At 43.2% G+C, this 22,833-nt stretch overlaps 1 protein-coding gene across 1 annotated transcript in view; it reads right to left on the reverse strand.

The window, feature by feature from the left end:
- Window positions 1-2,055: 2,055 nt before the first annotated feature.
- The window catches only part of efna3a (ephrin-A3a), a gene marked incomplete at its 3' end in the record, with an annotated part of 57,025 nt that continues 36,247 nt past the window's right edge, over window positions 2,056-22,833 (reverse strand). The window contains exons 2-5 of the mRNA XM_080045962.1: window positions 10,889-11,190; window positions 10,530-10,595; window positions 8,815-8,892; window positions 2,056-2,174 (exon numbers count right to left, since the gene is read on the reverse strand). Of these exons, the coding sequence (XP_079902088.1) occupies window positions 2,056-2,174; window positions 8,815-8,892; window positions 10,530-10,595; window positions 10,889-11,190 (565 nt within the window). The remainder of the gene's footprint in view (window positions 2,175-8,814; window positions 8,893-10,529; window positions 10,596-10,888; window positions 11,191-22,833) is intronic.

The following is a 22,833-nucleotide window of genomic DNA, read 5'->3' on the forward strand; positions in this document are numbered from 1 at the left end:
TTCAGATCCTACAAACGACTCCTTAACAGGTACGAAATGTCTAAATGCCACATACTCGAAAAGCGCGGACAAACACATTCTACATACATACGCACACATATGTGCACAAGTTTTTTTTCTTCGTACTCCCACGCACACACGCATACACACTCACACAAGCAGGCAGGCAGATAAAGCCACACATTTAAACACACTTTTTCACACGCACACACATTCCATAACCAGCATGTATTATAACTATACATTACAATACAGACTCTTTTTTTTTCTGTAAGAGCAACACTAGAGGAATGCTGCCCTTCCATCAACATCTCCTGTGCATTCACATGGTTTATGACATGCTCTTCGGCAATAAATCTGGTTAGCAGTATCAGTTACACGAGAACAGGGTAACTGAGTGTATATCCCTACTGATCAGTCATAACCAATAACTCCCTCCTTTTGTCAGGCCAAAGGACATCTGACTATTTATCTACACAAGCGAAATGCTGCAGTAAAAATCCAACTGTTTAAAAAAAAAAAAATTAATAAAAAAATTGCACCATAACTAATTGAGCAAAGGCGTAAAATTTCACACTAATAAATCAGGTAGATAAATAACATACTTTAATTTTAAAATAAATAAATTTGAAAAGGAAATAAATTAAAAAACACAACATTGTATTTTGATTAATGCCAGGCTACGTTGTCCTGTATAACAATATAAAAAAAGTGAACTTCTCTTTATTTGCACATTCATACGTGTGTATTCTTTTATTAATTTTTTGTTCTGTTTTGTTTTTTGTTTTTTAACAAAATGGCGGCAGCGTTACTTTGAGACTCAAAGCATAATTTCTCCTCAGGCACCTGCCGCACTCTGGCGACTGTATGGGGTTGTTTCCATGGTGACTGTGACTTCTGTAATGGCCATCAGCACTGATTGGCTGGGAACCTCTGGAGTGGAAAAGGACTAGACGGGGATGTCTGGGAGAGGTTTTTAAGAATTGTAAATTAGCGGTGTGCTGAATGACTCTGCTGATTGCTGCGAGGAGAAAGGTTTGACATCCGGAAAATCTATGCCGAAAGTGGTGAAGGCAAATGCATCAGAACAAAAACACACATCTACCACGTCTAAGTGCCGTCAAATTACTAGTCCGGCGTTTGTATTTTTCTGGGGTTGTAACAGTGTGAAGGCAGGAAATGCAGACAAAGGACTAGTTCTAAGATGGCACTCCCTACCGTCTAAGAAACGAAGACTTTGCATCTGTCACAAAGCCAGGCGTATTTCTGATGTCTGGAGAAAAGGATTCATGAAAGGCCAGTGGAGATCCTCCCAACGTCTTTCCCTTTTTCTTCAGAAACACCTCGGGCTCTCATTTCCACAGCTTCCTCACTCTAGTGTGAAAACATTCCTCAATGTCCAGGTCAATCGCAGCCGTTCTCATAACTGACTGATTATATAAGTGTCCTGTACAACCCAGGTAAGATCAGTACAGTTCCAGAGTCCAGCTTGCTTTTACTACATCTAAGTTGAGTTTTATCCATCAACAAACTTGGTCCTTGGTCCAAGGCCTCAAAATCCAATGCAAAGTTTGTCACCTTCTTCAGAGTTCCAAAAAGCTTGCTTTTCATTAGCTTAAGACGGGACCGGTTAAATTCCTCAGGTGATATTCATGCTACAATAAGAGTGTGTAGTCTCCATCCAACTCAATTACAAATCCGATTTCTCACTCGCCTGTTGGGTGTCAGGCATGACAGCAGCAGAGAAGCCTGATTATTGGTTGTGGTCTCCTCCATGTTGTGGCACACTTGCATGAAATGCTGTGGTACTCATATTATCGTGATGTCCCAACAAGACATCGAGTGTCAAAATACACTGGTGTGAATAGCAAAAAGGCCTCTCCTTTTATTTTAAGTCCAGTTAAGTTCAGTTACAAAGAAATTATTTTCTGTGTCCTCTCTCGATTGTGGGTTCTGTATTCCTGCCAACTTACACATCAACAACTTGGTGGGTACAAAGCCCTTTGGACAAGGCGGCCCAGCTATGCAGGAAGTGTCGCCCCATGGTGACAGTCGCTAGGACAAGAGGCCAGCGGACAGGAGCAGCATCGCCACGGTGATTAGAAGGCGGTCACGTGATGGGCTGCTGCCACTGACGCTTTTCTCCAGTTTGGGAACTTCAGGGTTAAATTCATCTGCAGGCAAAGACAAAGAGAAAATAAGGGAGGGGAGAAAAGAAAAGATTGTGAGTGTGAAAAGAGGGAGAGAGAAAGTGTTTTTTTGCACCAGGCAGAAGGAAACAAACCATTACGACATTATTAATTCATCAATCTAAGGGCAATGTTTGATGAATGCAAATAGTCCTTTCACATGTGCTGAGAAAAGACACATGATGCAATTATCAACAAACCACCAATTATCATCAGTACAACAGTGCTTCATATGGCCAATTCCCCACAGGGATGGAAAAATAAAAACACCGTTGTTTCTGACCTGAGGATTTGTTTTCACCCATTTATTCCTCTATTCACACTAATGATGTTTTTATCCTGGAGGGATTTCAATCAGACCGAATTACTTTATGGCCTCGCCAATGATTAGACACAATAAAACGATAGCTGGGGGGGAAAAGACAGAGAAAGAGCTGGGAGAACACATTTTGTAATATTCAGTAAAAGGTGGATTAAACTGAGTCATAAAGCTTGGTCTTGACATAACGTTTCCAATTATATCTAGAGGGTTATTACATACCAAAATAAAGACGAAGAGAACCAAACGGAGTCTTTATTGCTTACACATTTATCACAAGTGTAATCTAACTAAGTGCAGAAGGAAGCTTCAAGCTAATGCCCACATCAGATATAAAAGAAAGATGAAGGTGGATGAGTTTAAAGCTTTGAGCTGTGACATGGCAATGTAACATTTCGCTATACGTAAGTATAACAGCTGAAAATAAGTAAAGATATGTTTTTTGTAAGTCCCCTTAGACAACAGCAGCTGCATTGTATCAATGCAGGAATAGAAATATATGACAAATTATATAAAAAAAAAAAATAATAATTCTTGTTTTTCTAGTAAACACAACTGGTGCTTTATTCTGCTGTCATCATGATGTTCTAGTAGCCGACATATTGTCTTCCATCAAATGAAACTGCCTTTCATTTAACTTAAGGGAGATGTTTTTAGAAGGCTGTAACCGTGTCATGTGAAAGCCTTGTCTGGAGTTAGCTTAATATAATAGAGACAGTAAAGTTAAAAACACTAAGAGATAGCAGACAGACAAAAAACAATCACATGACAGCTGACGTTCGACAAATGTTAGGTATTTTGTTTTTGCTGTCTCTTTCTGAAAGGAAACCATCCAACCGCTCTGGTTTGTCCTGGTTGAGTGTGACACTTGCCCACGTCAGAGTTGTTCTTAAGGAACACGAGGCATCTGTCCGAGGCGATGACACACAAGACTGACATTTCCACTGCAGTGAACTCAAACAGAAAACAGGCATGTCAGGCAGGAGGGAGCCTATACACCGGCATTGCCACAGGTCACCACAGGACCTACACACCATCCGGTTTGTCTCGCCAAATGGTTTCATGGAAGAAGCCCCAGAAGTAAATTGTACACTCAGGGACCACAAAAAGAGACACTGTGACTGACAAGTGAGATATCCCTTACCTTTACATAAACAAGTACAAGCAGCTATAAATCCATTTCCACAGTTGCTTCGCATTTCAACTTTTTCATTTTGTGTGATCTCACAGACTTGTTTGTGGGTGCAGAGGAGCCCTGACAATCCCATAGCAGCACAGTATGCATATTCAAAAGCCTTTCTATTTAAGGTGGCCGCCCATAGAAGATGAATGTGGGGGACATCGGGTGCCTGGGGCCATAACAAGTAATCAAAAGGTCCACAGTATGACACTTAACATCATAATACAATGGCCTGATACGGCAATCAATTTCCGAGCACACAATCTGGTGTGGTCTTGTCTGTGTGGGGTATAACAACAGACAAGCGAGCAGGGTAGTTCTCCTGTCCATGATAAACCGCCCGAGGCGTTTACAGTGAGATAAGAAACATCAGCTCTAGACTGTCGATGAGTGGGAAAAGGTTGTCTGGTCTGATAAATCCTTGTGCGAACAATGGTAGGCTCGCAATGATACGCAAAGAACTTGAGGCAATGGACCCATCATGTGTGGTTTGAGCTCTATAGGTCAGTGGGGAAGGTATAATAGTGTGAAGGGCATTCAGCTACAGAGCGTACCTTAACATGGTAGCAAGTTAATGCATTAATGAATGGGGGAATGTATGGGTAAGATAAGATAATGCTCAGCGAAAGTGCTGTACTGGAACAGTTTGAGGAACACTCTGCTGAAAAGCCGATCGACTGATATGGTTCCAAATAAATGCAAATAACCAAAGAAAGGAGCATTCACTCATCAAGCCATTGTACAAAGCACTGATGTTGTTGTGGTCTCCAGTGACAAAGTTAGCATTAACGCTCATCACCGCCAACATATCAGGTATATTCAGAAATTTAAATATCTGATGTTTTTATGCTCATTTATGGCTGTTTCCACCTGTTGGAGATACAGTCGACTGATCAGAGAATTAAGAATGGGAGAACATTTTCCATCATAATGACCTAGCTACTTCCATTGAAAGAAAAGCAATAGAAAAATGGCAGCAATTGTCTTTAGTCTGAAAATGTCTTTGATTGTCAGCAAAACCTTTAACTCAACCTCTCTTGGCAATCCCTATCGCAGTGTCCATGTCAACTGAAAATGTTGTTAGCTGGATGGATACATTACCTACTAGTGATTGGTTAGAACAAAACAAGGCAAAATGTCCCCGGACAAGCAAATGGCTAACATTTCAACTGACACAGTGTCAGCCTGAATAAATGGAGTGAAACAAAATGTAATTTTAATCTGATTATCAGGCCAGGAAGCTGCATGTTGTTAAGTTGCTACTAAAGCTGCTATCCAGGGCCGACGGACTGCGGGGGAAAGTGCGACAGTCGTGGGGGGGCCCAAGGCAGAGGGGGGCCCATCAATTATTATTTTTTTTTAACAAGTTAAATGTGGGGCCCCGATCTTCGAAGGCCCTGAACAATGCCATTCCAAAAAAAGAAATAATTGACTTTTTTCTCCCCTGAACCTTGCAAGGAGATCAGGGGCCTGCGCATGACTAAGGCATGTGTGCGGGAGAATAAGCAGGAGCAAGCCGACAATGAATTGAACTGGTGGCGAAAATAAACGCAGCGATGTTTCTATGGGGATATTTAGCTGTACAGAAATAAGTGCTGGCAAAGCTAGAACAGTTTAAGACTCCACATCACCGTGGCAACACATCTATCAGCTCAGACAGCGCAGAGAAAAGTCTGATGAATGCATGAGAGTGATGGCCATGCACAACTGTAAGGTCAGTGTGTGTTGTATTTTCGCATTCAAATAAACAGTTGTTTATTTTTATAGTGCGCATTGGCATCTTTGAGCAAAATACCCCCAACATTTTTGCCTCCTGTGACACTGGCCAGTGACCACCTTCATTAAGACATTTTCTGGGACAAACACTGCTAAAAGTAGTGATTTGGTCATTCATCAAATTAAATATTGTGGAGTTGTCTGGCTCAGAGAGCCGTGTGTATTGTAAGACCGCCTTTCAGGAGGCACATCAGGACTTTTTGTATAGGGGCCCAGAATTTGGTGCTACGCCCCTGCTGCTATCCAACATGTTTCTGAACCACAGGTTTCCATTCTTCTGGTCTCACGGTGCACATACTGGATGAAGTCTGTTTTTTATTTTGTGAATAACTAGCACATACTATCCCACACAGAAAAGATGAATCAAAGGTGCCAGTGCTTATCGATCCATCTCAGAATGATCTGTTTATGGTTACATTTTCTGGTCGACCACCTACATAAGCCCTCTTCTACTGCTGCAGACACTCGTGGGAGGAAATTGTACAGGAAAGTATGTCACATATTGAAGAATGCACAGAGTATTGCTCCAGGAAAACTATAAAGTTAAGATGAATTCAAGCAGTAAGCATCAAGACGAGAGCTCAACTCGTGTCGCATATTTGTGACAGTAACTAATCTCTGCTATTCACTTAAAAGGACCATTCCCGTTTGTTACAACTTGGTTACTGTTTCCTGTACTTTATGTAGAAGGACATGCAATTCAGATGATCAGGCAGGTTGTAAAGGAACTAGCAGCATGCTATTTCACAAAAGTGATGCAAACAGATTGCAAATGGTTGCATAACTCTAAACAGCGACCAATGTTTACAGGATACAGATTGGGTAATTACTGTCAATATCCTCTGCCAAATAATTTTAGTTGACCTGGGTATTTGTTTGAACCTGTAGCCTACTGCTAATGTTTTTCTAGCAACTCTGCCATGTCTCCAGATCTCAGCAGTTAACAATTATGCCCGGAACAACAAAATAAAACCAAAGATTTTTAATAGAGGAGAATTATCCTCAAAACACCTTGTTAAATAGGGAAATTGTGACGTAGAAGACAAAGCTAATAATAAAGCAACGAGGAAGACGGAAAGTCCACAAACATGTGAGGGGAGAGGAAGAGATTTTTTGTTGATGCTAAGCCAGTCTGTGGGCTGGTCTGGTGCTGAGGGTGAGTCAGAGAGTGGGTGTCCAGCGGTCAGAAAGGCCATTGGGGCTACTGTTTTTTTTTTAAAGTGAGTGAGTCCATGTGTGTGTGTGTGTGTGTGTGTGTGTGTGTGTGTGTGTGTGTGTGTGTGTGTGTGTGTGTGCGTGCGTGCATACATCTGCGTGTCCTGATTTTGTTATTCCTCCAAATGTATTCAGCAAAATGCATCAAAGTGCTAGAGGCTATGAGTTTTTATGAATCTCTGCCAGTATGTGTGTGTATGTTTTTTTTCAATATTAAATTCGACATAAGCTAGAGCCAGAGTTACTGCTGAGCAATTCGCCCACCACTGAGCTTTTCTTTTTTCTTCATCACACTCCCCCCCACTCTGTTTTTTATCGCCTTTTCTGCTTCTCTCTCCCTCTGCCTTATCTGTCCCTCTTTCTGTCAGCCTTTCTCATGCTGCATTTCTCTTTCACTGCCTTCTTCCTCTCCTTTATCTCTACCGACTTTCTCTCTCTCACTTTGTCGTCTCCCCGTTTCCAAACTCCACCATTCCTCCCTCTCTTTCTCTCCCTTGTAATTCTCCCTTTTCTGGCTTCTCACCCTCTCGCTCTTTCAAGGTACTTGTTTGCTGATGGCTGAAGAGCTCTTTCCGCATTCTGTCTTTCTCTCCCTGTCTCTCGCTCTCTCTCTCTCTCTCCCTGTCTCTCTCTCTCCCTCTCTCGGACTGCAGTTTCCATCTCACACAGGTCACACTCTCTTAGCCCCTCGTCACAAACTGCCCACAGCTCCCAGAAACAAGCATGCTAAATGATTCCCGGCAAGAGGCTTTTGTCTGAGACCAGGATGGAGAAACGGAGAGAGAGAGAGAAAAATAGAGGGCTTTATGTAACCGCTCTGCTGCACAATCTGCTGGCTGGCTGACATGCTTTCTCCTTAGGTAAACACAGACCTTTCATTCCTTACAAGCCCTCTACTGACCTTGTGGATTTTCTGCAGAGAAAAAAGGAAGATTGTACCTGTGTGCGTGCATATGTGCTGCATAGCTGGAAGTGAAGTTTGTTTTTTTCTTATAGATTTTAAATACATGAGAGGATAATTTTGGTTTAATGCTCCTTTATTTTGGGCCATCACTTATGATATTAATCAGCTTTAACAGCTGAGACCTGAGAACGTGGCAACACAAAACACCAACCCAACTCTACATGTTCTTTTTGTTTGTTTTGTTTAGTAAAGCGCTCTGAGTGAGAGAAGAGCGCTATATAAATAAAATGTATTATTATTATTATTATTATTAAAACACACTAAAAAGCAGTCTGACAGTGTAACACAAGCCGGGTTTTCAAAGAATTCCCCAGGTTAGCCAAATTCATTTGAAAGAAAAATGAAGGTGAAGAGCAAATATTACCGAAAATGTCATATCCATCATAGATTACAGAGATCCTGAGTACATTTTTTCCCTACTTATCATAGTTGTGAGCAATTTTCAGTGTTCAACAAGGGATGATTACAGACATTTGGGGTAGTGCTTATGTTCGACTTTACCTCCAAGTAAAGTGGTTTCCATAATCTAGCTAAACTGTTGTCTTATCTACAACCTCGCTGACTATCTGACTAACGTACAACAGCATTTATCTGCAATTCCACTATGTAGGAATTCAAAAACCTGACTTATATTCTCCTGATGCCCATTCTGATAGGCCAGGGATTGCTGTGGCACTAAAAATGGAGCATCCTGTCATGACTATATTCATGAAAATATGGAAATCTTCATAGAATGTTTTAGTGATACTGACAACTGTTGCCCAGTAGACGTCATGGGTCTACTGTGGGTTCATTTGTTCACAAACATGTAGCTTTCCTACACAGATGCCGGTAAATACAGAACAAAGTAAATGGTGTAAATGCAGTATACTGTATGTTTATACCAAAATATGTAAGTGAATGTCCCTACTGCTGACTCAAGTTGTGGTGTTTCATGATTTTAACCCACATTGCTCAACTCTCAAGAGCAGAAAATAAAGGGTTTACTCATCGGTCAGCTATGACCTGGGGATTTTCTTTTGTCAACCATAGAATTAAAAAAAACTTACAAATGGCTGGGCCTTTGTCATAATGATTGCTACACATAACAAGCTTTGCAATTGCAAAAAGCAAAATATAGACCGGCATCTGGTAATTAGCTTCCATTCACTTTCAGAAGAGTGTCACTCACCGATGTTGTGTATTTTCAGGTTTGGCCTGACTGTGTAGTCGGGGGGAGTCTGACTGGAGTCATCATCCGCCTGGGAGACTGAGAAACACACCACATACAACACACACAATGACAGACAGAAAGAGGAAAGAGGGAAGAATGAGAGGGACAGGGATGGAGAGAGGGAAGAGAGAGAAAAATTCCCATTACCACTACAAGACGAGCGGTAAAATGTGCATTTTTAGCAACCACTAAAGTGTATACAGTGTATTACAGAACATGGAACAGTTGGTGTGTGACATTGCCACTGAGAAAACATGGACGGATTCTTGGAAAGGAGAATCCAGAGATTAAAGGCATTTGGAACCGGTGGACAAAAATCATTTTTAAGGTTTACTTTTGGTCTAGACACAAAATTACATTCAGTCTGCAATGCCAGATCAAATAAATTCATAAATGATATGTGGTTTTGTCGATTGGTGTGTGTGTGTATGTCTTTGTGTATCTACAGCTTTAAGCTTTCAAGCTAAATGTGCGTGTCTGTATGAGAGCCTGGGATTCCGATGCATAGTTTCGGAGGATGAAATAGCATTGGCAGAGGCGCTGCTGGCAATCAATTTGCCTCACTTCGCAGACGTAAATCTTGTGCCTCGAAAAAAATTCACATCTCTTTCTTATCTTAAAAAGTCTCCCAACGTGGACTGTGTGGGCAGCTGAGAGTGACAACTTTTTGATAGCAAGCTGTTAAAATGACCTCGCTGAGTAAAGGTTGTGAACTGTAAACTGCCTAAATGCACCAATACACACTAAGACATTCATGCACAGGCACACACATAGACACGTTAAAAAGATTTACAGCCAACGTACTACCATGTGCAAACATGAGCACACACACACACACACACACACAGAAGCAAATGGAGGCGTGGTAGACACATCAATAGATTAGCCGTGACAGTGGGATGGGGGGCTGCTAGGGGGGTGTTAAGGTGATGTGTACACAGGGGCTGACACTGGTCTGAGTGTGGGATGTATTGGTGCTGACAAGGTTAGAGGAGAGGGGGGAGGCTTTCAGTGCCAGGCTCCCTGATCAAAGGCCTACAGGCAAGAGAGCGGGCTAACAGGGTAAAAATAACACACACACACTACACAGAGCAGCAGGCATCAGAGGGCCAGAACCATAGAAGAAGAAGAAGTAGACAGCAAGGTGGAGGGAGGAGGAGAGGCAGGGGAGGGGGTGTAGTGGTCAAGAAAGGTGGGAGAGTGAGAGAGAGCTGGATCTTGCAGTAGTAACAGTTTTTTTTTTCACATCTCTTTGTACGGCTTCACAAGAGCATGTTATTCACACACAGAGAGAGAGAGAGAGAGGGAGAGAGAGAGAGAGAGAGAGAGAGAGAGAGAGAGAATTATTGTAATAAAACTGAGACTGAGAATAACATTAAGCCATCACTCTCAAAGTGCTGCTTGGGGGGGGGGGGGGGGGGGGGGGGGGGCGCATCATCAAAAACCTTGCCAAGACAACGCAAGGCACAAGACTGTTAGATATTGGTTTTTCACTCTCACTGCTTCTTTCTCTTTGTCTCTTTGTTTCTGAGTGCTTGTGTGTTTAGGAGATACAAGGGAGTGGAGAGGACAGTGGGGATGAAGTGACACAGGAAATGGTGTTAAACGTGTGGGAGAGAGAGAGAGAGCTAAGGAGGGAGGTACAGGTGGGTAGAGTAGTTGTTGGGTCTCACCAGTGGAGCAGCAGACGTAGACCCTCAGTCTCAGGCAGCTGTGGCCGTGGTGGTGGGTGGGCGTGGCTAAAAACAGAGAGCAAACACACACAACATGTCAACCTTGTGCCCCCTGCAGGCCGCACACCACCCTCAAACAATTACCCAGCCTGCATCCTCCATCCTCAACTGAACTTCCAGAATCTATTAGCAAAACACCCACACACCATCAGCATCAATACATGCGGGTGAAAGCAGCGGAGGAGAAGATATTAGAACACTGGATGTGAATTGTGAAGCAATCCTGTGGGCATTTTTTTCCCATACATCACACTTAAGAATAAGGGTGGCTGCTCTTTATAACTGGCCTGCTGACTCACAGATGTAGTAGTACTCCTGGCCCACGTTGAACTCGTAGCCCAGGGAGAAGGCGCTGTATCGCTGGAACTTCTCGGAAAACTTGATGGGTGCGTGGGGCGCGTGGGGCCGGTTGCACTCCCAGCGTTTGAAGCCAAGCTGGGGGTCGCAGGTGCGGTAGCCGCGGTAGCTGACCATGTAGAGGATGTACTGCTCGGCCACGGTGCGCTCCAGGGTCCCGCGCGGCGTGCTGTTGTAGTGCGGGCAGTAGATGTCCAGGTAGTCATTGACGCTGACCTGCACCGTGAAGCCCTCCCTCCGTAGCCTAAAAGGAAAAGTTTAAAGGACCACAGAGGAAGAGAGAGAAAGGTGGAATGAAGAAAAAAAGAGAGAAATGTGGATTAGTAACCGTGGCTGCAAAATAATTCATTGTTCTTTCAATTGTTAAAAGGAATAGTTTCACAATTGAAGTCTTGTTATGGAGGTTGCCAGGCAACAAGAAAGACTCCAGGAAATCACTTCTCTCAGGCATGAAATAGCAACCCAGTGACCCACACATAGGATATGTCCCACCCCATGAAACTGAAACAACATAGAAAATACAATTAAAATAAAGAAATAACATTTTAATTAGTGAGCTGTAATTGGATTGTGTACCCTTGGATGGAGGTGTGCTAGCTGTATACCCCCCACCCCACCAAAAAATAGCCCATCACAAGAAACCTACAGTAGCCGCTATATAGCCTATTTAAAATTACAAAGACAGAAAAGAAAGAAGCTGCTGGCAGCAATAAACATTTCAGATTTTAAGTTGATAAATAACTTTCATCAAATATGAAACTCCTTGTCAATGACTGTTCTTCCTTTTAACTGAAGAGGCCAGAGAGTTGTGGATGTTTCCTCTGTGTCCATTATCACCCTGTTTGATTAAAAAGAGAAACTATTGCACCTTTCTACCCCTGCATGTAAAAACAGACTTTTTCTCACTAAATGCCCCATGGCGAGTGCAGAGTGCGGTGCTGAGAATGATAATCTGCACTCCTGTCTGCCCCCCTGAGCCAGCTACAGGCCGGGTCATTGAGGCGTAAGGAGATTCTGTCAGTGGCGATGTATGCTCCGGCCGCAGGGGAACCGGCCAGCGCGCACTACATATGATGGACCAAGCTCCCCCGGCAACCACCGCTGATGGACGAGAAGGCTGTTAGGAGGCCACTGTGAGGTTGAGGTGTGTGTGTGTGTGTGTGTGTGTGTGTGTGTGTGTGTGTGTGTGTGTGTGTGTGTGTGTGCAATGTACAGTAACCCTTCAGTTGATTTAAGACTGCGCACTTAACGATTTAAACGATGATGTGGTGCGATTTGGCATTCAGCTGCCACGCTGCGATCTACACTGTTTATAATACTAAGTATACTTATTATGTAAATTACACAATCTGTAATTAGTAAGTAGAAGTCATTAGAAGGGCTCCTGCAGGTGAGCTGATGAGATGGGAATTGTCCTTGGCTGAAGTGATGTGTAAACCTGCAGCAACTAAAGCTGTAATGACCCATTCACACCACTAGATGGAGGTATTGTGCCGTAGTTTATTTCAAAGGGCACACCTCCCCTTTTTGTCCCCTCTTCCTCTCATTTTTGTCCCCCCCTCCTCTTTCTTGGTTGGATTACATTTCTTACACTTTTTGTGTTTCACACATAAAATAGAGCAAACACTTACACACACTCACAACCATCTTTTTCTGTGCATACATTGTATACACTCAACACACAGCACACACAGAGCTGTGGACACGCTTGCTCAAACACGCACACACTTGCATAAGTTACTAGGTCAGGCCTCCGGAGAGATTATTATTCAATTACAAAATGTGGATCAGAAATGTCATAGCACCTCTCTCCCTCTCTTTTCTGCCTCGCCATCTTTCTCCCTCTGTTAACAGCGTTCCTTTACTCCTCAATCTAGTCTTCATTCACTCTCAAACACACCCACACACACACGCGCACACACACACACACACACACACACACACACACACACACACACACACACACACACACACACACACACACACACACACACACACACACACACACACACACACACACACACACACACACACACACACACACACACACACACACACACACACACACACACACACACACACACACACACACACACACACACACACACACACACACACACACACACACACACACACACACACACACTCGCCTGCACACAGACACACACACATACTCAGGCAGATGAATATCAATTCTCTTAACCGGTGTTTCTTTTTGGGGACCATCAATCTTATCTGTGCTTTGTACCCCCGCTGCTCAGATGTGAGATGACAGACTTTTGTCTTGCAGTGCTGCGGGAAGAGACAACACAGCTATGCTTCAAAGGGACTATATTTAGAGAGGGGGGGTTTTGGTTGAGATGGTGGAGGTTGGGGGGTGTGTGTGTGGGGAGGGGGGGTGAGATAGATAAAGAGGTACAACGGGGGTGGGATAGAGAGAATGGTAAGAAGATAGACCCAAGATGAAAGTGCGAGGAAGAGGGTGTGTTGAATATGAAAACGTGCGATGGGGAGAATCCTGGATGCGAGCAGCGTGTAAAAAAGACAAGAAAAAAGACTGATGCAGTCAATGAGAAATATAGGTGAGAGGACGGCGGCGTGCCAGCAGTGTGTAGTATTTGTGGATCAAAGGCTGCTGGGTACTAATGAGACACGGTACAGAAAATGCAGTTAACCCACCAGCCATGCATTTGTTCTTATTGTTTTTTGGGGGATTTACTGGTAATGACAATAGGAACGTATTTGTTGGCGATTACAAGGGGCTTGAGTGAAGAAGCTGGGTATTAATCTGTGGCTGCAATGATTGGTTTAATTATCGATAATCCTTAAAATGAGTCTGTTATTCTGTAAATCTCACAAAGGTTACAACAATCATCACTATGATTTTTCATAAATTTTTCGGCTGTTTGACTAATCGTTTCGACACTAAATTCACGTGCAACCCTTTAAAGTTTCCGTTTACGCTACCACTTCGCTCTCACTAGACTACGCAGCAGGAGGAGTTTGGCACGTTCCAAAGTTAATGATAAAAGAAGCGGGAGAAGAAAGGAAAGAGGAGGTGGGAAGGAATGACTCTCTCTGGACGAAGAAGAGAAGGTGGAAAAAGGGAGAGTAAAAAGGGTGGAGTGAGAAGAAGAACAGGCTGGCTGGGTGATAGGAGTCCCTCTGGGTGTTTCAGCTGTTATATAAGCAGTCCACTTAGCGGCAGAAGACAGAGAGGTTGCAGGGCAGCCAGAGAGGAATGGAGGGAGGAGACAGGGGAAGAGAAACAGAGGAAAGCGGGTGAGAGAAGATTTAATAACTTTCGTGGGGGTTTGATGGGTGAGGGAAGGAAAATGCATTGAATGATGACGACAAACAGAAAGGCACGGCTAGTGAGGCGGAGGCCCAGACAGAGACATAGTGCTCCCGGGGGATGAACATATATGTGTTAAAAGTGCATAAAAAAGACTGATGGCTCTTATTCTCTCTCATTGTCTCTCTTTCCCTGCAGGCTGTTCATTCCCTCTCTCCAACACCCCGTCCTCCCTTTCTGCTGTGCATTGTCTCCGCTGTGGTTTTGCTGTCTCATCATCATTTTGCTATAAGAGTGGGAGTGCGCAGCTAGTTAGTAAAGGCTGCACAGCGCTGGCGAAGACTGCCAGGGGAGGCAAATAAGAAGGGAGGAGAAAGAGAGAGAGAGAGAGAAAGAACAAGGGGAAAGAGTGAGACAAAGATAGCACCACTGACTGTACCTTTCACATCTGCGCTTAAAAAAGAGACTTTAGAGAATACTGCTGGTATCAATAAATAACAATGGTGAGGTGGTGCTACAGCTAAAGACACTTTAAAAACACATATACAGTGGTTGACCAAACAGTGCATCTCCTACAGCCAAGGAAAAAATCAAATGATTGTTGTGAACATTGAAACAGGCAAACATCCCGAAGAATCCTTTGTCAAGTAACACAAATGAGGAGAAATATGGAACATTATCAGGAAATACTTCCCTCACTTTCCACATGATTGAAGTCAATCATTTCTTGTTTTGCTTCCCCGAGCCTGGAAACTAAAACAAATCAGTGTCATTTTTCTGTTTAGAAAATGTTTTGCCGGATCTCGTCGGAGTGAACGCAGATGCTGCTGGCTTTCAAGGAAAATAATACCAGTGCAATTGTTGGTTTTTTTCCTTCTTTTTTTTTTTGCTACCGACATGAATTGAAATGAAAAGTCTAAAACCACCAAGGTGTTCTTCACAGTCTGAAGTTACTGCCTTTTGTTCTGCTGTGGGCTCGTCCTACATCAGTGCCAGAGGCTCCGACGGTTTTCAAAATTCCATTAAAAACAGCTGGAAGAGACAAGTTGTTGCTTTTGACAAACGTAGTCAGAAGAACCTTGCCTGACTGTGAAGAAAAACAACTCTTACAGGCATAAATGCTGACGGGTGAGTATAAAGAATACAATTACACCAGTAATATCCTTTCCAAATGCACATATCACTAACTGTTAGAGGCTCGCTTTCATGAAATAAAACACAGTAGGTGCCCACTCGAAAAAGAAAATGTAACATAAAAGCAGAATAACCATTTTAAGAAAATATCTTTTATTACTTCCTACACTTACAAGGTTTCAAGCTCTTGCCTGATGTGAGATTTTCCTTCCAGATTCAGTCTGCAAAAAAACATCCAAAGATTTATTCAAAGATTTATTCCCCAACTTTTTTCAAGTGCTCGTGCATCTTCAAAGCAATTATAAACCGTGGCAAACATAGCACCATGGAGTCAGTATGATTCAATTTAAAGAATCGACTTTTGCATAAATGCTCTTGTCCCTGCACAGACAATTGCACCCTCTTCACCAACAGTAGGTAATCTATGTCTAATTAACAGTGAAAAGTTTGGGGTCTGCATTGTTTGTTTGTTTTACAAGATGGACATTGGTTCAATACACTTTTTTATTAAAGTAATTATTTATGTTGTACCTTTACAGCATCACTATCTATCAAGTGTAGAAAATGCTCTCAGTTAAGATGAGGTCAGCGTGTCATCCTCATTGAGGACCTTAGAAACACTCTCTCTGGGGTAATCAATCTCATCAGAAGGATTAACTACCGATGCGGGAAATGTCAGGACTAAAATGCCATTTGCCAATCCTCTGTTTACCACCGACAAGACTCCTCCAATGGAGTCCCCTGGCAGGGACATAGCTGGGCTCTGCTATTTTTCTCTGTACCTCAGCACCAAAACTCAATTACTCGTGCACGCACGCATGCGCACAAAAAGCCACGGACACCCATCACACAATGCATGCAGGCGTACACATGCACACAAAAGCCAACATCCCCTGTGAGTCGTCACCGATTGAGCTAACGGCGCAATTAACAGCCCCGTTTTACGACGTTTCCATCCAAAATGTCGGACTGAGGGGGAGAAACGAGTGCTGAGCCAGGAAGAAGAGGCAGACGCTGCAACTCTCTTCTTTCACTATTAGACCACTGGGAGTCATCTGCCAGTTTCCTCCACAACCTTCTGCCCACTCTGGCCTAGGAGAAATTGAGGAACATTACCTTTTCATTTTTATCCATCCTTGTAAAAAACCTCCCCACGGTTTGTTCCCCCGGCCTTACGCCTTTTTTCTTCCTTCATTGGAAAAGCTCAGCCATGCATCTATTCTTTCCTGCCTTTATTTAATATAAGAAAGCCTTAGAATAACATCTTTAGCTCTACAGACCAGCAGCAAGGATTTATCCTGTAATGCTGCATTGCCTAAACACCTTCACCATATACAGAAGTTTTGCTGAAGAAATGACAAGTGCTGCTCAAGGACACCTTGACAGCAATTACCCTTTCAAACCGATCACCTTAACAGCAATTCTGTCTGTTTGAAACAATCACAGGTCAGCCTTGTGTAAGCTGTTTCCTTTTCAGTGCAAACTGCACTAGTCAGAGGCTGAGGCTCATGCTGTTTCAAAGTTGAAAACCCTCATTGTATAAAAATGAAATGTTAGTTGTCAGACTCTACTGAGAAATGCTGAAATGTCAATGCTCTCAAATGAACTAATCACTCCTCTAGTAAATGATACGTTTGTGTTGATGTTGCCCGGTCATGACATTTAATCTGCGTGTCAACAACAATGAGGTGAAACAACTTCATCATAAGTGCAACAATAAATGCTCCATTTCTGTTGGAAGTATTGAACATGCAAGAGAATTAACGATTTCAGCTTCAAAGTGATCCTTTATTGATTTCCTATAATCGAAAACACTTTGCTTTCCCCCTCTCAGTGGGATGTCACACAGTGCAGCCTCAGCTAAACAACAGCATCCAGGCAGCTTGAGGGGCCCGATTCTTGCCGACGCAGGGGCTGAGAAATGGATCTTTCAGTTAAAAAGGGCCGCGTCTCTGCTCACTATTCCACCCTCCAGTTCAGCTGATTGGTCTCTCTGTTTTATACCAGCGTTGCTCCGGGGTGTGCCTCCAGTAAAGTGGGTTTGGGTCTGGCTCGAGGGACCCCCCGTTTATCTAAAGTATAAGCCAACTATACTGAAGCACATCCAGCTATGAATGGAGGTGTAGCATGTCACATGATAAGGAGAGACACTGCTGGCAATTTTTTTCTGAGATTTTTGTCTTCATTTACAGTAGTAGTGTAGGTAAAATGTCTAAAAAGTACATTAAGGTGTTTATTTTACTACACTGTCTCTTTGCGTCTGTATATTTCTTCTATATAACAATATTTAACAGCCTCAACGTTCTTTTTTTTTCCAATATAAAACCTAAACTTCTAAAGCACTTACAACGACTAAACTTTCAATAACCATTTGGTTTTTAAAGAGATAAAAATGTACACATAATTAGTATATTGCCAAATGTGCGTAAGTATTCATACATCTCTGAAACAAATGTAATACAAAAGACAATTGATTTATTGTAAGTAATCAACTGGCAAAGTTTGATGATGATAGCTATATGTTAAAAAAAAACTACCCTATTCAACTGCAGAGTCTGGCCTTAAGGAACAAAACATTTCATGGCAGCACCCCTGGATTTATAGCTCAAGCTGGTGGAGGAGATGATGCAGAGATGAGTCAGGGCTCCAGCCTCTGCGGGTAGTTAAACAACATCGACCACAAATACACACAAGCTGGCGGTTCGGGACGCTCCGAAGGGGGTCACAAGATGATAAACAGGATAGCTTGAGAGGTTGCGGGGAGACATTTTAAGGGAGTCATGAATCAAAAAGGTTGGTACACCCTGCCCTAACGCAAAGGGCACTTTGTGTTTGGTATTTGGCTCACTGGGGCATCCTTATTTAAATTGTGGCAGCGGCTGAAACAAACCTGATCATGATGAACATTATAAACGCCATTTCCACAGCGCCAACCTCTGATTAAATCACTTGCAAAGCATCATGGGTTGCTGCCAGCTCGTTTGGAGGAAATATACATTTCATTGATTAATCTGTGTGGCTTAAGCTGCTCTTTACTTTCTAGACATCCACAGAGGAACTTTAAATATCAAACAGAATATGGATGACACAGTTGAATATTAAAACTACTACTCCTCCAACAAGACTCTTTGCATAAAATAAATGGAACCGGGGCCACTGGGCATCTCTTCTTCCTTTTATCGCAGTGAAATGTTTCCAAGGGACCACTTGGGAATCTTTTTTCTGGCCACGATTGGCCTCTGTGCTTTGGGGCTTTTGCATTTGTGTGGCAGCTCCATATTGGCAGAAGTTCGGCTTACACTTTAATAAGCACCCAAATCCCAGCAATAAACTGCCTATTCAAACGACTGTGGTTTAGTTGAATGCAATTGGGAGGGCTTGGAGTGGCTTAAATATCAGAGCTATAGTCCAAAAAATGTGGTCCTGTAGACATTTTAAGTATAAAAACAGGATGGGCGATACACAAACCATAGAAAACAAAGTGAAATAGGAAATGAAAAAAAGATAATGGGAACCCTCGTCTCCTAACGACACGAGACAGAAAACCTTCAGAGTTTTGACGAGGGGATGTCAGAGCGTGGTCACGGCCGGTCTCGAAAAGTCATCCATCCTGCTGAGTTGTGGTGTGATTATATCCTGCGACAAGGCGCGATAACAAGGCTCCATCTCTCTCAAGGTTAAGGCCCTAATTGTACCTCACTACTAAAGGCTTTTTCTCCCATACCTGCTCTCTCACACTTCCTATTTGCCATCAAACACCCTACTACCCGTCTACTCCTGCCTCTCGTTCCCCGTTTATACCACCCGTAGAATGATGTCGCCAGATCATTAAAAGCAGAAACCATTCTCCCTCTTTTCTTCATATGATGCAGCATGTTCTCCTGTAATGGTCCTGCTTTCATACATGGATAATAGACCTCGCCTGAGGAAAATGATTGTGCGTGTGTGTGTGTTTATGTACAGTAATTGTTCAGGTAAAAGCACAGTATTTTTTAGAGCAAGACCAAAATTAATTGTGTTCTCCATTGACGTTAGTGCTGAGTACAAATCTAAAGAATTTGGAGTTTCGTGAAGAAGATATGAATACATACAGATGGAGTAAGACAATACTAGCTTTTTTGAGTTAAAGAAATGTTCAGTTACTTTTTCATCCAAAATAAGAGCCTTTAATTAAATAACAACTATAAGTATAATTTCTTTCCAAGCAGAAGATAAATGTGAATCCAACAGCACCTTTGATACATCCTGTAAATATATTCTGTTTGGTATTTGCCACACATCTGTTGAATTCCTTCATCTAATTCATCTCATTGCCCGTATGGTGTCTGCTGCATCAAGGAGAGAAAAACAGTTTTAGTCTGATTCCGTTAAATGATAAATCAAGTACAAATTAGACAAAAAAAAAAACCCAGCAAAACTATTCAAAAAAAGGAACATTTGTAAAAATTTGTAAGAAAATAAAAGTACAAATTATCAATGAAGAACATGCTCCACCTCACACATTTTATGAATCTGCTGTAATACTAAGTTGGGGTATATTAAATAACATTGAAGCTGTACAATCAACATCAACACACTATATCATTGATTCATCCTGGTGCACAACTGGTCCATTTACCACTACACAGTGGAAATGAGACTGCTGGGAAATCGACTGCAGGGTTGCACGACATATACATGACATGTGAGAAGAACACCTATTCCCATTTTGTTTGTGGTGTGCTGCCGCTTAAATCTAACGGGTGCTGCTAGACAGACGGAGAGACAGAAAGTGAGATAGCAGAGGGGCAGTGACACACAAAAGCTCTCATCAAGATGAATTCTCCACAGTGCACGCCCTCAGGGAGGGTGCCAGGCAGCTCCCGCTAGCCCGCCGTGGCCACGACAAAATATCAAAAACAAAGTGCTTATCTCGCCCATCTCCAACCGTCTGGCCGCTGAAGGAGCAGAGGACACGCTTGAGAAAAAAAAAACACTTAAGAGAGTTTGCAGACACGCGTCAGATTAGTCGTCATGCTTCTTAAGAAAACCTGACAAATTAAGCATCTGAGCCCATGGGCACGTAATCCTGAACACCACAACATGAGAAAATAAAAGGAAAATATCACAGGAGAGAAAAATCCACGTAGCTGCTCAGGAGCCACTAGAAAACTCAAGCCACTTCTATCATCTTCTATCATGCAAGCTTTGAAGTTCAGCGTGCTCAGTTGCTCTCGCAGGAAGTCAACCACAGGAGGGTGTTCACTTTCAAAAACCTCCGTCTTTAAGCCCCTACACTCTGGGCTGGCACACATTTCCCTCTCTTGGTCGAGAATGAAAGAGGGGAGAGAGAACAAAGCCGTGGGAGGGTCAGAGGGGTAGAGAGGTGGAAGGGAAGAAAGAGGGATGAAGGAAAGTAGTTTTGGGGCAGACTTAGGCCTGGACCATTTTCAGCAAGCGCCAGCCTATAATGGACGCCAAGTAGGATAATCTGGTCTATTATCTCTGTGCCATGGCAACTGTCGGGTTTTCATGTAGGTACGCAGCGCTCCCCTCTGCTCCCCATGCCAAAAATCACCAAATACACACACACACACACACACACACACACACACACACACACACACACACTATGAAAGAAAAGTCAAAGCAAAATGAACACACTCCCCAAGTGACTGAGGGCAAAACACAGCTTACTTACATGCTGCAGTTTAACTAGCAAACACCTTCACATGACGTCATTTCCAGCTTGTGTTATTCCCTTAATACACCGTACGTACAGAGTCACAAATGCGCAAACACTTTCCGAGCAGGCCTCCATAAATAATTCACCCATTTTCTTAAAATAACCCATCGGCCTTTTTAAAATATATCCACTTTTCTTTGTGCAAACAACCCTCCAGCTCTCACAGCAGAGTGGTCATGGAGTAATTATATAGACGTTCCATGAGGGAACACTGATAATATATATATAGGCAGAGGAGAAAGCTATTGTGTGCTCAGGTAGCATGTCCATTCGTGGCCCATTAGCAAGTGATGCCGGGCAGTTCAAAGCAGCTCCGAGGTACGACGGACCCTTCTCCTCTGAATAATTGACCAGCCGCGGCCTACGTTTCCTCGCTCCCCTCCGTTCTCTCTCTATCTCCTCTGCGTCACCTGTGCGCTTCCTCTCCTGCTATTGTTCTCTCCCTCCCCCGTCCGCTTCCCATATCTCCGTCTTTTGTGTCTTCTTTCAGACTTTCTTTGCCTCCCACTCTATCTATTTTCCCCTCCCTTCCATCACTCCCATCTCCCACAGCTACGAATAGTAAAGGTTTTCGGTACATATAGGCACTTATGTAACCAAAGCCGACAACAAGGGAAGCGTTTTTGAAAGCGTTTCGATGTGAGATATCCACGGAGGGGCAGGCCAGCTTCTGAGCGTGTTTACCTCTTCAGGACAATTTCAAACACCGCAGCTTGCTGTTGGGTAACACATGGAGATGAGTGAATGGAGAGGGAAACCAGGTAGGACCTGTTGAAATGCCAAGTGTTTGTGGTGTTTGCTGTTTCAAAACACTCACCAATAGATTGAGAGAAGATTTGAGTGGAACGTTGACAGCTTTGAACAGTGAGCCGGCTCAGGCGAGAACTGGAACAGATTGAGCCTCGGCAAGGGATGAGGGGGGGTGTTACACCAAACAATGATACTCCACCTGCTCTCTCAGTAACCACAATACCTCCTCCTGAATGTGGAAACCCCTTCCTGGAACAAGTTTGTGATCATCAGGCTCAATACATTATCCTGAGGAATCGAATCAAATTCAAACAGCCCCCCCACCAGTAAAATTCCCCCACCCCCCTTTGCCGCCCTTCGACATGCGGCGCAGCATCTGGCCAGAGCCCATTAATGAATGCTGCCTCATGCCATCTCCTAATGGAATTGCCTTGTCTTGGAGTTCACTGCTGTGACACTGGCTCTGCAGTGGCAAGAAAAAAAGATTACTAGAGAGATTAAAAGACAGTATAAACTAGAGGCTGTGCATGACGGGCAGCAAGGCCGCAAGATCACACATTAGATAATTGGTGCAAAAGAATCCATCGTCTCTGTCGCCCCCGTTTTCTGCTGAGGTTTGTAAATGGTGGGCAGAAGGGGGGTCCCTGTCTGGCGTGATGTCACACCGACGCAGTGAAAACTGTTTGAAGAGGTTGGAGCAAAGCCTGTGTGGTGTTATGTTATTTCTGTGTGAAAATATTGCCTTTGTCGGCCGAGTGAAGAGTCTAAATCCAATGGTATGGTTACGCAGCTGGTTAGATTTGGGAACCATGCAACGTCAATCTCACTGACATACACAGATTGCAAGACAAGCGCACGCACACACACACACACACACACACACACACACACACACACACACACACACACACACACACACACACACACACACACACACACACACACACACATTCTTCCTTGCTCCAAAACAAACAAGCTCTCAC

Source organism: Ammodytes marinus (assembly GCF_949987685.1).
Source record: "Ammodytes marinus genome assembly, chromosome: 17".
NCBI classification, from domain to species: Eukaryota; Metazoa; Chordata; class Actinopteri; order Uranoscopiformes; family Ammodytidae; genus Ammodytes; species Ammodytes marinus.